Source organism: Callithrix jacchus, chromosome 1 (genome assembly GCF_049354715.1).
Source record: "Callithrix jacchus isolate 240 chromosome 1, calJac240_pri, whole genome shotgun sequence".
NCBI classification, from domain to species: Eukaryota; Metazoa; Chordata; class Mammalia; order Primates; family Cebidae; genus Callithrix; species Callithrix jacchus.
The window spans coordinates 128,191,399-128,208,478 of record NC_133502.1 but is presented as its reverse complement, the minus strand read 5'-3'; the positions used below and the strand labels follow the sequence as shown (position 1 = coordinate 128,208,478).

At 39.0% G+C, this 17,080-nt stretch overlaps 1 protein-coding gene and 1 non-coding gene across 6 annotated transcripts in view; one reads left to right on the top strand and one right to left on the bottom strand.

Moving 5' to 3' along the window:
* LOC144579329 (uncharacterized) overlaps nucleotides 1–1,897 on the bottom strand; it is a 48,089-nt gene extending 46,192 nt beyond the window's left edge. For all 5 annotated transcript variants that reach the window (XR_013526705.1, XR_013526706.1, XR_013526707.1 and 2 more), the window contains exon 1: nucleotides 1,543–1,897. Coding sequence is in view for 1 of the 5 variants with exons in the window: in XM_078349610.1 (XP_078205736.1) it covers nucleotides 1,543–1,872 (330 nt within the window). In the remaining 4 variants the exon portion in view is untranslated. The remainder of the gene's footprint in view (nucleotides 1–1,542) is intronic.
* A 14,415-nt stretch (nucleotides 1,898–16,312) lies between these two features.
* On the top strand, nucleotides 16,313–16,476 carry LOC118148534 (U1 spliceosomal RNA). Its single transcript, XR_004735369.3, has one exon. It is a non-coding gene; the product is annotated as a U1 spliceosomal RNA (small nuclear RNA).
* The last annotated feature ends 604 nt before the right edge of the window (nucleotides 16,477–17,080 follow it).

The window sequence follows — 17,080 nt, the reverse complement described above, 5'->3', positions numbered from 1 at the left end:
AAATAAGAAAAACAAAAACCTACTCAAAATAGTCCAGAGACTGTAATATGAAATGCAAAACTATAAAAAATCTAGAAGAAAATCTAGATGACATTGGGTTTGGTGTTGAGTTTTAACACACAACATCAAATACCAATTCATGAAAATATTGATAACAGACTTTATAAAACTAAATATTCTACTGTGAAAATCTGTATTCAGAGAACAAAAAGACAAGACAGATGTGAGAAGATATTTACACAATACACATGTGATTTTAAAACTGGGTAAATATCTGAACAGATACTCAACCACAGCAAATATACTGATAGTAGGCTGAGCATGGTGGATGTCCATCTCTACTAAAAATACAAAAATTACCTAGGCATGGTGGTGCATGCCTGTAATCCCAGCTGCTTAGAAGGCTGAGGAAAGACAATCGCTTGAATTTGGGAGGCCGAGGTTGTGGTGGGCCAAGATCACACCATTCCTCTGCCCTACTGTATATGTAAAAATGCAAATTCACTGAACCAGACTAAATTGTATTCAGTGGAAGGCTGATCAAGGATTCAAAAGAATGCAACCTTTTGTTTTATCTACTTCTGACCTAGAAGCACCCCACTTCCTACTTCCAGTTGTTCCACCTTACTGAACCAAATGACTGTACATCTTACACATCCTTAGTTAACATATTTCATCTAATCTAAGATGCTAATGATTAACAGACATTATTTTACGTACTATCACAAATAGGTTGCCAATTAAACTGACTTTCTGAATAACAACAAAAATGTGAATTTACTTCTATTAATGCCAGTAAAGTGAAATGAAAATGAATTATGGTTTTGACATGTTAAAGCAAAACAGGAGGAAGCCGTTAGCCTGAGGTCTTGCAAAGCAAAGGGAAATCGAATTGGAGGCATTAAAACGGACTTAACAACATTAGCAAACCAACCAGTCCATGACAACAAGCCCAGCTGCCAGTTGGCTGTATGACTAGGGTCGCTGAGGGAACCATCCCCACAACAGGCAGTGGCCTAGCTGGGGCCAAGGAGAAGCCTCACTTAGCTGCCATCACTAAGAGCTCGAAGCCCCAAGCCTCCTTCGGTTAAATAAACAGTTTATTTTGCCTAAAATTCTTCTAACCCCTAAATCCTAACGCCTAACCGGTAACCCCCAACTCTAAGCCTAACCCCTAGCCCTGATCCTCACCCTAAGCCCTAACCATACGTTAGTTTCCGCATTTGCACTGCTAAGTCAGTGTTGACAATTCAAACTGCTGTATGGCCGGGCCGCATGAGCAGTGCTGATTTTATAGTAACATTGTGGACTGAGGCCTTGCATTAGCATCATAGCTAATGCTTTTTCTGCATGAGCACCTCGGGTGTTGTATTTGCATTTCGGATGTCATAGCTGCCTTAGGAACGCTCCATTTGTATTCTGAGGCTGCGGTGTGCACCTCGCACTACAGCCGTGTGGCCTTGGCTTGGGAGAACACCGAGATCTTCTTACTAGTCTCTAACCCTAAGGAGTCAGGCTGCAACCTGGAAGAATTTTACTCACTGTGGACGCTGCCCAGAGTTGTCCCAAAGTGAGGCTGTGCCTACTGGATCTATGCTGTGGAGAACACAGTTCCACCTTCGCAGTGACCCCGCCAGGTCTGCAATGAGGACAATGAAACTCCGCAGACTGCTGAGATGTAACGCACGCCTGTACCGTGACGTCATCTGAAAAGGCGGGCTCTGGTAACTCCTGCTGGCGGCTGGGCAGTGCAGGGCCCTCTTGCTCCCGGTGATGTGCCCCCATTCTCTTCTGGCGACTAGGGCCACTGCAAGGCCCTCTTACGGTAAGACCCAAGCCCCAGGGTCTGTGCTGAAGAGGACGCAGCTCCATCCTGAAGTGCCCCCAGGTCTATACTAAGGAGAACGCAACTGTGCAGACCGCTGTGACGCAACAAAGTGCGGCACTGTGACGTGATGCACATCTGTGGCGGAGCCTTAGCAATCTGAAAAGGCGGGTTTGGGTGCCCCCTCCTGGTGGCGGACCACTGCAGGGCTCTCTTGCTCATACTGTAGTGGCAAGATGCCCCCTGCTGGCAACTAGGGCAATGCAGCGTCCTCTTGCTCACTGGGCTAGGGGGCTATGCATATGCACATAATGTGCACCTATATGTACATGCGTACATATTATACATATGTACACAATGTGCAACTATATGTACATGTGTACATACTGTACATCTGATCATAATGTAAACATCATGTATACGTGTACATATTGTACATCTGTACATAATATACACATTATGTAAACGTGTATATTGTACATCTGTACATAACGTACATAATGTGCATGCATATGTACGTGTATATATAGTACATATGTACGTAATCTGTACATTATGTACACATTTACATATTGTAATACCAAAAGAAATTATATGTACATAATCTGTACAATCTGTACATTTACTGTGATATTATGTATTATATATATGTTATTGTGATTACATATATGGCATCATTGTGATATTACAATAAATGTACATATCGTACACATTATGCACATATAAATGTACATATTGTACAGATTATGTACATTTATTGTACATATGTATTGTGTACACCTATGTACATCACAGTAAATGTACTTATGGTACATATTATATACATTTATTGTAATAGCCCAATGAATGTACACGTTATTAGTATATTCTGGGATAGTTTTAGTATATTAGATAAAAATTACTTCCAATATCAAAGTGGGTATACACCCATGTGTGTACATTTTGTGATATTATCCATCATATCCTAAGTAGGTATTACTCTCATTGTGAAAGCAAGTGTACACTCTGTAATTGTTCCAATATCACAGGCAAAGTACAACGCTTCTGTGATGTAGTGCCTAATATCCTGGGGAGAGAGGATGATTACACCCTGAATATCGCAGGAAGTGTACACCACCACTGTAGTATCGTTTCTAATATCCAAAAATGGAGAGGATATTACTCCAAATGTCTCAGGAAGTGCACAAGCCCCCAGTGATATTGTTCCTAATAACTAGGAGATACAGATAATATTACTCACGATGTGACTGGGGCTGTACACCAGTCCCGTGATATTGTTCCTAATATCCAGGGAAGGAGAGGATAATGTTCCTGCCCATATGGAAATACTCTGAATATGGCAAGAGGTGTACACCACGCTCTGATATGTTCACTAATGTTCACAAAAAAACAATTATATTGAATTAAACATTGCAAGGGCTGAAACCCCCCTGTGCTTTCAATTCTAATGTCAACGGGGGCTGAGGATGACATTTTTGTCAATATCGCAGAGGTGTACTAGTGCTAGTGCTATTGTGCCTAACATAAAAAAAAAAACAGAATAACATTATCATCTCCCTATGATAGGGTTCCCAGTATCATATTACACCACATTTTCAAAATAGCCGGTCCCTAGCAGCCAAGGTGGGCAGGGGGGACTGCTACGGGCCATCTGGCGGGGGCTGTGGGGTAGAGTGCTGTGTGTAGGTACATAGTTTTCACCTATTTCTACATGCATATATAATTTACATAATGTACACATATTTGTACACCTGTACATATAGTACATATGTATATACTGTGTACATTATGTTCACCTGTACATATGGTGTTATCACAATATATATGTACATAATATGTACACAATACATATGTAGGTAATGTGTGCAATATGTACTTTTGTTGTGATATTATGCATTATATATATTATTGTGATTATATATGATATCGTGATTATATATATTATATAACTGATATTTCAATAAATGTACATATTGTACACATTATGTACCTATGTATTGTCTACACATTATATAATTGTACATATTTTATAGATTATGTACATTTATTCTACATGTGTATTGTGTACACATATGTACATCAGAGTAAATGTACATATTGTACCTATTATATACATTTATTGCAACATGCCAATAAATGTACATATTATGAGTACGTTCTGGGATATTATTTTTAGTATATTAAATAAAAATTACTCCTGTTATCAAAGTGGGTGTACACCCATGTGTGTACATATTTTACACGTGTACATATTGTGCATATTATGTACACGTGTACATAGTGTACATATCTACATACTGTGCACACTTATGTACAGTGCATATATTGGACATCTGTACATAATGTGGCCTGTTAAAATATGTGGTATGGTTCTCACCTTTTTTCCTGTGATGATGTGAAGTGATACAGTGCCTACGTAATGAGATGAAGTGAGGTGAATGATGTAGATATTGTCATGTAGTGTTAGGCCACTATTCACCCCCTGACTCTAAGTCAGAAAAAAGATTATCAGCTTTGAATGTTCCTGGACCTTCAGGCCTTAATGTTGTGGATAGCTGGATGCAGGAGGAGACCGTGCTGATGACTAATGGCTAGACAGCACATGCAATGTGAATGCACTGGACAAAGGAATGATTCACATCCTGGGATGGATAGAGGGCAATAGCTCAAGATTGTATTGTGCTTCTCAGACTGGCACACTAACACTTTTGACTTGTTTATTTCTGGAGTTTTCAATGTAATATTTTGGAATACAGGTAACTATTAGTATCTGTAACCACATAATTCAAAATTGCGGATGTAAAATCTGTTTGGACTTTGACTCATTTCTTGGTGTACAATTCTTAAACTTTTTAGAATTTCCAATGTGATGTCTTTTGGTATGCTAATGATTACAGCATCATTAGCTGGAAGCTCCTAGGTAGATTTAGGATGGGAACTGGTCACCATCCTGAAGACATGACTGATTAGAGGGTTGAGATCTTCTGTCTCACTCTGCAAACTCTGGGGAGGAGAGAAGGGCTGAAGGTTGTCAGTCACCAATAGCCAGTGATTAATTAGTGATGCCTATGTATTGACGCTTTCATAAAGACCCAAAGGGACTGGGCTTGGAGAGCTTCCAAATCACTGAATACATGGAGGTTTCTGGAAGGTGGTGTGTCCTGAGAGGGCATGGAATCTCTCTGCCATTAGCCCCCTACATTGCACTATGCATCTCTTCATCTGTACCTTTTGTGATGTCATTCATAGTATACTGGTAAGTGTGTTTCCCTGAGTACTTTTAGCCATTCTAGCAATTCAATTTAACCCAGAGAGGGAGTCCTGGGAACCCCAATTTGAAGCCAATTGGTCAGAATATCTGGAGTTTCAGAATTAGGACGGATAATAGGGAGGCAGTCTCATGGGACTGAGCCCTTTACCTGTGGAATCTGATGCTATCTGCAGACAGAGTAAGAGAACTGAATTACTTTGGGAGGTCAAGGCGGGTGGATCACGAGGTCAAGAGATCGAGACCATCCTGGTCAACATGGTGAAACCCCATCTCTACTAAAAATACAAAAATTAGCTGGGCATGGTGGCACGTGCCTGTAGTCCAGCTACTCGGGAGGCTGAGGCAAGAGAATTGCTTGAACCCAGGAGGCGGAGGTTGTGGTGAGCCGAGATCGCGCCATTGCACTCAAGCGAAACTCCGTCTCAAAAAAAAAGAGAGAGAGAGAGAGAACTGAATTAGATGACACCCTGTTTATGTCGTCTGCAGAAGTATTGCTTGCTTGTTGATGGGGAAAACCTCTCATGTTTGGTCACAGAAGCTGCCTTTTTTGATGATTGTTGCTGTGGTGTGACAGCAGAGAAAAACATGGCAAGCGTATCTTTTCCACACATAGAGTGGATAAGGGGCGCTGCTGTTTACTCTGACTTTAACTGCCCACATCATATTTTGGTCCAGAAATCATGCTGTTTGACACTGGTCACTCATTCCACCTGTTCTAACAATACCATTTTTAGCCAATTTCATAGGCCACACTCGAATAACTTTAATTACAGCATGTTGCTATAATTTTCCATTTCATTATTAGGTATTGTTAATTTCTTACTGTGCCTAATGTATCAATTAACCTTTATCATAGATACGTAAGTATAGAAAAAAAAGTGAGTCAGTAGCATTTGTGCTTTCAGGCATTCACTGGGGCCTCTGAATGTATCTCCCACAGTTAAGGGGGAACTACTGCACTTTGCTGTAACACAACACAGTCTCTCTAGCTCTTCAGTTAAAACTATAGCTCTTCAGTTTAGGATAAAACATCCTCTCAGCAGAAGTCAGAAAAACATAGGAAATCAGACCAGAAACAGGGATTCTTGCAAAAACTTTCCAGCTGCCAGTGGAGAAGAGCTCAAGAAATATTAATGTGTTACTCTGGCCAATACTCTTGGGAAGGTGCTGGGTGTTTTTACTTAGTTGTAGCTATGTGCTCTGCCTTACATATAACAAGGCCCAACTTCACCTGCCATTTCACCTCCCAACAGAAAGAACCACTGGAAAGCTTACTGCTTTTAGAGCTTAAGCTTTAACCACATCACAGAACAACTCTGTCTCAACAACAACACCAGCAACAACAAAGAAACTAACCCAATTGTTCCCATGTAAAAATAAGTCCAGGTCCACGCTAGATCTGAAGAGTTCACAGTGCCATGAGACAGGACAGAAATATATTTTAAAAATTATATTCCTGCTGTCTGTAGAAATAAAACTGTTCAATTTAAGCTTTTGTAAGACAAAAAAAAAAGAGCAAAAAATGCAAAAGTAAACCTTGAAAGCCATTTCATCATCAAGGGCTCATGATCATGAGACTTTCACAAACTATATATATTGCTCAAAACATTGGTTCTGAATTTTGATATGAGTACATTGCAATTTCATCCAAGGATGTCCAAGAGGTCAAATAAGAGAATGTCATTTGCTATTTTCAGTCTTTTTCTTTTTTTTAAGAGAACAGTAAACCTCTTTAGAGAAATGAATTGTCATAACTTCATAGGCTACAGGCTCATGAGTCATAATTCTAAGGGCATTTGTAAAATATAGTGGTGAATGCTTGCATTCTGAACTTCTCAGCCTTAAACTCTCATATAGCAAATATTCACAGATACAAACTGATTAAACAAAAGCCCATTTTAATCTGACATTATTTTTCTTTTTCTGTTTGAGACAGACTCACTTTGTTGCCAGACTGGAGTGCAGTGGCGCAATTTTGGCTCACTGCAACCTCTGCCTCCTGGGTTCAAGCAATTTCTGTGCCTCAGCCTCCTGAACAGGTGGGACTACAGGCATGCACCACCATGCCCAGCTAATTTTTTATATTTTAATAGAGATAGTTTCACCATGTTGGCCAGGATGGTCTCGATCTCCTGACCTCGTGATCTACGCACCTCAGCCTACCAAAGTGCTGGGATTACAGGTGTGAGGCACTGTGCCCAGCCCATTTTTCTTTTACTTTTTTTTCTTCATTTATCAGCAACAGGAGAGTCTAAATGTGGTAGAGTGATATAAGGGAATACAATGAAAAGTGTAAAATGAATTAAACCAGAGCTAATCACATCAATGTGGATACATCTGGAAAATATACAAAGTACACAAAATAAAGTGGCAGAAAGATATGTAAAGTGCAGAACAGCTCACATTCCATTTTAGGACACAAAAATTCTGCATATTATTTCTCAGCATCACAACATAGTTAAGGATTTCAAAAGGGTATTGAAATGGAAAACAGCCAATGATGTTGGTAGCCTCAATGATGTTCATGATGTTGGTCACCTCTATGCAATTATTTTTTTAAAAAAAACTTTTATACCGGCCGGGGGTGGTGGCTCATGCCTGTAATCCCAGCACTTTGGGAGGCCGAGGTGGGTGGATCACGAGGTCAAGAAATCAAGACCATCCGGGTCAACATGGTGAAACCCCGTCTCTACCAAAAATACAAAAAATTAGCTGGGCGTGGTGGCGCGTGCCTGTAATCTCAGCTACTAGGGAGGCTGAGGCAGGAGAATTGCCTGAACCCAGGAGGCGGAGGTTGCGGTGAGCCGAGATCGCGCCATTGCACTCCAGCCTGGGTAACAAGAGCGAAACTCCGTCTCAAAATAATAAACAAAAAAGTTTTATACCAAAAAGTCTCAAAAACCACTATTTTAAAAGGCTGTCTTCCAGTTATGAATGAATGATTACTTTCCTAGTTCTTGATAATCAAAGATGCTACAAACACACTCATACACACACCAGTACGCACACATGCACACACATTCTGCTTGTCAGAGCATCTCATTGGCTTCAGATCATCAGTCTAATAACATTAACAGGAAATCTCTAAAGTTAATACAGAAACTGACATCTCAGTAAAGCTTTCCTTTAGGTAAATATCAGAACTCCAACTAGCACATAAGACACTGGAAATATCTCAGAGTCCCAAAATTCACTGCTTTGAATCCCTGACAAGTATAAAAATTCCATATTGGAAATGTTATGCTATTCAAAATATTAAAATAGAAACATCTGAGTTAAAATTTATATTTTTAGAATCTCGTTTTCTAATACTTCTAAATTAATTTTTATTGAAATATGGATAACAACAATAACATTTATATCAGTGCCTTCCATGCAATTTAGAATAAAAATAATTAGGGGTAAGAAGAATGTGAGTACTTCCAATAATTTAATGTACTTATTTCCAGCATTCTAGTTGTATTGAAAATGTACCTGCTCTTGTGTGTACATTCTTTCTTTGTACTGCTTCTCTCACAACAGGATCTTCCATTTCGATGGTAGGCTGAATGGGTTTTAAAAGAAAATAACTTAACAATCATATATATTTTATACAATGTAAAGTTAGTAATTAAAAATAAATATACATTACCTTCAAGGAAGGATGTTATTCAGGGGGCGCTACAAAGTAAAGGGGACATGTCATCAATGATATGTAGGTATGACGGGGCCAACAAAACATTCATGCAGTGTTAGCATCAAGCTGAGTCCTCATGCCTGGCTATGAAAATAATTACTTAAGGTTTTGAGAGTTCTTTTTGGCATCTTCTTTTCATTGCCTAGGATAGCAACGTGATGGAAATATACCGAGTAAAATAGGAATATAGGATCCCTAAATCACAAAGTTTATATTTCAAAAGTGAGACTGTTTCAAATGCCTATAACTAAAATAGAATAGTATGGATATTAATGTGAACACGTTGAGGTGATAAGGATAAAAGGGACCACTAAACAGTGGAGCAAATCGTAACCTGAGAGATCAACATCAAGGCTGATGGTGAATGCTACAGAATATTTAAACTCAAAACATTAGAGGCATTGATGCCAGAAGACCACAAATATTTATATGTGCTTCCCCTTGTCCTGTCACTTAGGAAATACACTGTTGGAATGCCAGTTCAGGTGATTGTATGATTCGCCTCTCACCAAAGAAAGTGTTATAAATTGATCAGCTATGATACACACTTATGAAATAACAGTTTCTCAAAATTCTCATTTTCCCATGCCCACATGGCTACTGAAGCACCTATATTTCTCATATCCTCTCGTTTGACCTTTTCTTAAGAGTTCCTTGATCCAATCATGCAAGATTTAAAACGCATCAAGGCAGAATTCCACACGTGCTGAATAAGAATGTCCATTTTCCAGAAGCTCCTCAACTAATTCATGAAAATTTGGATGCTCTGTTCTACACTAATGTGCTTCCACATTTGTTTACCTTAATTGCCCATCTGGAACTTAGCCTCAATTTCTTCCCTGTTAAATCCATGAATTTAATTCTGCATTATAAGCCATGTTTCTAGTAAACTTTCAATCAGGCTATACCTCCTCTAACTTTCTCTTCATGAATCATGACACTATTCAATTATGTTAATCTGGCCTATGTGATGAAGTTATAACATTCTCTATAAAACTAAATTATGGCCATACATGGCTGATCATTTATAGTGATAATCATCTATGGTAGATAAAACACAGGTCTGTGTGCTGAGGTACCTCAATCCTTAATGCCTCTCCAATATTGAGAATGACAGCAAGAGCAGGAAGATGTTACTCTCATTCTCTGACACATTTTGATGCTGGAAGCTGACATTACCTTCTTTCTTATTTCTATCATCCTGCTCTGATCCCTGATTAGATATACAACTTATCAAAATTTTACTTCTCCTTTACTTATTATACATTTAATAGAACATTTTATTTAGCTATTTGAATATATTGGTGCTCATTTTTTTAAAAAAAATCCATCGCCGGGCACGGTGGCTCAAGCCTGTAATCCCAGCACTTTGGGAGGCCGAGGCAGGTGGATCACGAGGTCAAGAGATCGAGACCATCCTGGTCAACATGGTGCAACCCCGTCTCTACTAAAAATACAAAAAATTAGCTGGGCATGGTGGCGCGTGCCTGTAATCCCAGCTACTCAAGAGGCTGAGGCAGGAGAATTGCCTGAACCCAGGAGGCGGAGGTTGCGGTGAGCGGAGATGGCGCCGTTGCACTCCAGCCTGGGTAACCAGAGCAAAACTCTGTCTCAAAATAAATAAATAAATAAATCCATCAAATCACTTTTTTTGTTTGTTTGTTTTTGAGACGGAGTTTTGCTATTGTTACCCAGACTGGAGTGCAATGGCACGATCTCGGCTCACTGCAACCTCCACCTACTGGGTTCAAGCAGTTCTCCTCCCTCAGCCTCCTGAATAGCTAAAACTATAGGCACGCACCACCATGCCAATTTTTGTATTTTTAGTAGAGACGGGGTTTCACCTTGTTGACCAGTATGGTCTCCATCTCTTGACCTTGTGATCCACCCACCTTGGCCTCCCAAAGTGCTGGGATTATAGGCGTGAGCCCCCGCTCCCGGCCCAAATTTCTTGTTAAATGAAATAGTACTCTTACCTTCTCCTTCTACATTGACTACACTGTATTTTTTTTTTTTTTTCCATTGGAAGGTCTAAGTAAAGCCTCCGACACTTTCTTTGGGACACACTATTGAGGTAATATCAAGCATGAGTTTCCGTTTACAAAATTATAATGAGTTGCATAAAGACTTTATCAATTTTTTCTCTTTTTTTGAAAAAGGGTCTCACCCTGTCACCCAGGGCTGGAATGTAGTGGCATGATTACGGGCTCACTGCAATCTCAGCCTCCCAACCTCAAGCAATCTTCCCACCTCAACTTCCTGAGGTTGTGTACCATCATGCTAGGCTACTTTTTTTTTTTTTAGTCTATTTTTTTATCGTTATTTTTGTAGAGACAAGGTCTCACTATTTTGCCCAGACTGGTCTCAAACTCCTTTTTTTTTTTTGAGACAGAGTCTCACTCTGTCACCAGGTGCCAGGCTGGAATGCAGTGGCATGATCTCAGCTCACTGCAACCTCTACCTCCCTGGTTCAAGCAATTCTCCAGCCTCAGCCTCCTGAGTAGCTGGGACTATAGGTGTATGTTACCACACCCAGCTAATCTTATTTTGTATTTTAGTAGAGACTGGGTTTCACCATGTTGGCCAGGATGATCTTTCTCTTGACCTCATGATCCACCCGTGTTGGCCTCCCAAAGTGCTGGGTTTACAGGCGTGAGTCACCATGCCTGGCCCAAACCCTGGTCTTAAGTAATCCTTCCACTTTTGCCTCCCAAAGTGTTGAGATAACCAATGTGCACCACCACACCCAGCACTAATAAATTTACTTAAATAAATCTCAGTTTACCCAAGCTTGGTGGCTCCCTCTTATCCCAGCCCTTTGCAAAACCAAGGTAGGTGGATTGCTTGAGCTTGGAGTTCAAGACAAGCCTGGGCAACATAATGAGAAACTATCTCTACCAAAAAAAAAAAAATGAGTTAGGCATTGTGGTGTGTGCCTGTAATCCCAGCTACTTGGGAGGCTGATGTGGGAGGATTACTTGAGCCTGGAAGGTGGAGACTGTTCCAAGCCAAGATGGTGCCACTGCACTCCAGCCTAGGCAACAGAGCAAGACTGTCTCACCCAAAATTTCATTTTAGTATTTTAAAACTAATTTGACTTAAAAGATAGAGAAGCATATACTGAAAACCAAAGCATTTTAGTAGAGAATGTCATCTACACTTTCTAGATAAGGCTCATATGTTATTTTCATATGTCCATCGACTTACTTAACCAAGCATGGCAGCCCAAAGGAAACATATTTACAGACAAAATATTAGCATGTGCATATTTCAGTCAGGAACTAGCTTCAAAGTACCTAACTCTACTTTGCAGTCTCCTCCAAAAATAAAAAAAAAAAACATTTAAAAAATACATATTGGCAGCCTAACGCGGTGGCTCATACCTGTAATCCCAGCACTTTGGGAGGCTGAGGTGGGCATATCATGAGGTCAAGAGATCGAGACCATCCTGGCCAACATGGTGAAACCCCTTCTCTACTAAAAAATAGAAAAATTAGCTGAGTGTGGTGGCGCGCACCTGTAGACCTGGCTACTTGGAAGGCTGAGGCAGGAGAATTGCTTGAACCCAGGAGGCGGAGGTTGCAGTGAGCCTAGATCATGCCACTGCACTCCAGCCTGGCGCCTGGCAACAGAGAAAGATTCTGTCTCAAAAAAAAAAAAAAATATATATATATATATATATATATATATATATATATATATACTCACACACACACACATAAAACAGGTGCATTGGCTCACATTTGTTATTTCAGCACTTTGGCAGGCCGACACAGGTGGATCACCTGAGGTCAGGAGTTTGAGAGCAGCCTGACCAATACGGTGATACCCTGTCTCTTCTAAAGGTAAAAAAAAATTAGCCAGGATTGGTAGTGTGCACCTGTACTCCCAGCTATTTTGGAGGATGAGACAAGAGAATTGCTTAAAGGCAGGAGGCGGAGGTTGCAGGGAGCAGAGTTCACACCACTGCACTCCAGCCGGGGTGAAAGAGCAAGACTACATCTCAAAAACTTACACACACACACACACACACACACACACACACATACAAATATATATATTACTTGGAATAATACTTACAATATTAAAAAATTTTAAATATCCTCATATAAATATTTCAGTGTTAAGATATTTATGATAGAAAACTTGGAAATGTGTCATATTGAGCATCAATAGAACACCGTAGAAGATGCTTTCTTTAGGTTAACAAAGACTTGGAAAAACCTACATATTTTTTGATAAAATCTTTACTGATAGAAAAATAAGGTTGACTAGAATGATAATGTAGTAATAAAATTTTTATGTTATATTTAAATAAAAGCAAGCAAATATGTGATCAACTGTCCAACGCTTTGGTTTTTTTTAATTATACTTTAAGTTCTGGAGTATATGGGCAGAACATGCAGGGCTGGTACATAGGTATACACGTGCCATAGTGATTGGCTGCATCCATCAGGCCAGGGGCAGTGGGTCACACCTTTAATCTTAAGACATTGGGAGGCCATGGTAGGTGGATTGCTTGAACCCAGGAGTTTGAAACCAGCCTGGGAAAAATGGTCAAACCCCATCTGTACAAAAGACACATAAATTAGCTTGGCATAATGGTGCATGCCTGTAATCCCAGATATTCAGAAGACTGAGATGGAAGGATCACATTACCCTGGAAGGTCAAGGCTGCAGTGAGCTGAAATCCCACTACTGCACTGTAGCACAGGTAACAAAGTAAGACCCTATCAAGAAGGAAAAGAAGAAAAAAGAAAAGAAGGAAAGAAAGAGAAAAAAAGAAAAAGACTGAGAAAGAAAGAATGAACTTCAAAAGTGTAGCAAGCTTTCTTTAAAAGGAAAAAAAAACATTTAGGAAGCATCTAAAATGTGCCAGGATTCTATTTCACATTTATTATACATATTGTAATCATAAAAAATGCTTATCGTGATGGCTTTCTGCCCATTCCACCGTGTTAAGAGCAAAATGATGTGATTCTTTGTTCTCTCCATTCAGAATTTCCTCTTCTAGACTTTCACATGGCTGGCTCTTTCTCATCCTTTAGTTGGCAGCTTAAATATCATACTCAGAGAGGTCATCTCTGACCATAGATTTCCATTCCTACTCCATTCCCATCCTAACTATAAACTTCCTTTATATCTTCTAACATTTTCTACATTTTCTATTTTCTTTATAGAAAGCATTTCCAGTGAAAGGTATTTGCTCTTTCTTTTTCTGTTCCTACTACTACAGCATAAGAGCTCATCTTGTATATTCAGTGTTGCACTGACTAGCACAGTTTGTTATCTATAACCAAAATAAATTCTAGGTAAAAACACTTAAAAGTTCATCAGGGCTGGGCGCGGTGGCTCACGCCTGTAATCCCAGCACTTTGGGAGGCCGAGGCGGGTGGATCACGAGGTCAAGAGATCGAGACCATCCTGGTCAACATGGTGAAACCCCGTCTCTACTAAAAATACAAAAAATTATCTGGGCACTGTGCCGCGTGCCTGTAATCCCAGCTACTCAGGAGGCTGAGGCAGGAGAATTGCCTGAACCCAGGAGGCGGTGGCTGCGGTGAGCTGAGATGGCGCCATTGCACTCCAGCCTGGGTAACAAGAGCGAAACTCCGTCTCATTGTAGGGACATGGATGAATCTGGAAACCATCATTCTCAGCAAACTGACACAAGAACAGAAAACCAAACACCGCATGTTCTCACTTACAGGTGGTTGTTGAACAATGAGAAAACATGGTCACAGGGAGGGGAACATGATGCGCTAGGGTCTGTTGAGGGGTGGGGGGCTGGGAAGGGACAGCAGGGGATTGGGAGAAAAAAACGTTTTAATCTTTACCTTCAATAATGGAAAGTCAATAAATTGTATATGAAAATAAATAAAAATTAAAAACATATTAAATCGTATATTATGGGCAATCAATTTAAGTCTTTTTCTTGAGTTTCAATAATCTTTTTTCAAGTTGAGTTGTCTTGGATATATATGTGTGTGTGTGTCTTTCTGCTTTGAATGGGATTTTGTTACGTTATATTCTGAACTCTTGATAGAAATAGGAAATATATGGTTTTAGCATATTGGTTTTCTCTCTACCAACTCTCACTGATTCTTCAGGTTTTTTTGGGTCAGTTATCATATTTTCACCTTAAGTAACCATTGTCTGCATATTATAAAAGCCAATTTCATATTATTTGTTTATATGAAACATTAAAGCATTGGTTCATACTTTTAGTAAAATTATAGTAGTGACCAAGGAAGTGTGTCTTATGCATGATGTTAATAGGGGTAATTCTAGTTTTAGAATTCTTTTGTTAAAGGGAAATATCCTTGATCTTGGTTATGAAGTTCCTTATTAATTAGGAGTCTTAAAATATTAGGGATGTATATCTTCATTACAAAATGATTTCTGTACCAGCTGATCCAAATTCTTTTTAGTACCAACCATGGGCTGAAAGAAAGGCTATTTCTTGTCTATGTGAAAAGTGTGTTATTAACTACCCATTTCTTCATTTATTTAGTAAAATTTATTGAGATGACAATTTTTTTCACATCTTTTTTTTTAATTGTTTTTTACTGTTGGGTTAGAAAGCACTCATATATTGCTGAGTGCATTGTCAATTAGTATACAGTTTAGAATGCAATTTGGCAAGAGTAGTAAAATGATTCAAGTTTCATACCTTTTGGATAGTAAGTATATTTCTAGAATAAATAAGTGACGGAAAATAATTAAGCCAAAATTAGTCATCTCAGCATGATACTATTATTTGCTTCCTAATATGACCACATTAGACCTTCCATTAAAATATTTTTAAATGAATTTTTAAAGATTCTTCCCACCCTAATTTTGATACTTTATCTGCATTCTCTAGTATTCCATTGTTGAGCATATATTTAATGGCTGGATGATGATTATAATAAAAGACTTAGATATTCATTAAGAACACATAACAAAACTGTTGAACTGTGTACATTAGCCAAATGCACTACTACACAGAATAGGTAGTTCCTCGGTAACACTCTCAGAGCAGTTGCTCCAGGGGCTACTGTTATTCTGCCATCTAAGTGTTCGTTTAGCTGGGTTCCAGAAGATATATCTCCTTTATCAAAACAGCAGTAATAGCAAAACCCAGAAATTTTGATAACACATGTGAAAGTTCAAAGTTAGCAGCTTATATCAATTAAATAAGTGAATATTAAAAACCTTTGGTGATTCTTGGGGTATGGTAGATCAAATAAAGAGAAGAACATATTTTTATACTACATAAAATACAGATTTAAATAGCTGTGACCTTTATTTATAAGTTAATATACATTGAATTTTAAAATCTGCAGTATTTCATCTGGATTCTAAGCATTCGTACCCATGACTTGCTTTTTCCTTTGAGTGGATTCCCCCTACCATTTTTATCTTTAGTTTTTAGCAGAGAACCTCATCACAAAGACATGTATAGAGTAAATCTATTCAACAGCAGAAAGGATGTAATATGCATTATATCCAGTTATAAGTAAATATGATGACTTCATAATATTTAAGAATTTTGTGTATACTTACCTGGCAGGGGAGATACCAGGATCACGAAGGTGGTTTTCCCAGGGCAAGGCTTATCCATTGCACTCCGGATGTGCTAACCCCTGCAATTTCCCCAAATGTGGGAAACCTGACTGCATAATTTGTGGTAGTGGGGGGCTGCAATCACGCTCTCCCCTGGTCTCTTAAAAAAAAAAGAAATTTTTATGTTAGTTTGCTCCCATGGATATGAGGATAAAATGATGACTGCTATAGCCACATAATTTTCACCCACCCAGCCAGCGACAAATAAGCATACACATGTGTTTGATACAAAATAGTTTCTGGACCAGCTGATCAGAACTTTTCTTAGTACCATCCACAGGCTCAAAGAAAGCCTATTTATTGACTATGTGAACAGTAAGAATGGCATTAACTACCCATTTTCTCATTCTCCAAGACAGTGTCTCAGTACAAAATATTTTCATACACTGAGCATTTTTTTCCTGAAGATGTATGTGTGTAACAACAGGTGATCTCTTAGTAGTGCCTCCTGAAGGATATCAAGAGTGCATATACCTTTTCTTCATAGAACTGAAGAAGCAAGAAAATGCCTCCTTAAGGATATCAAGAGTCCATATTTCTTTTCTAAATAGAACTGAAGGAACAAGATTAGATTTCATGCAATTTTAGAACAAGATGTGTATAAAGCTGTTGACAGCAACCAAATAACCCAAACTTCAGATGTTTCATTGTCTAGAGCTCCTTCTTTAATTGTAAGTCCAAAGAGCATGTCTGCTTCTTT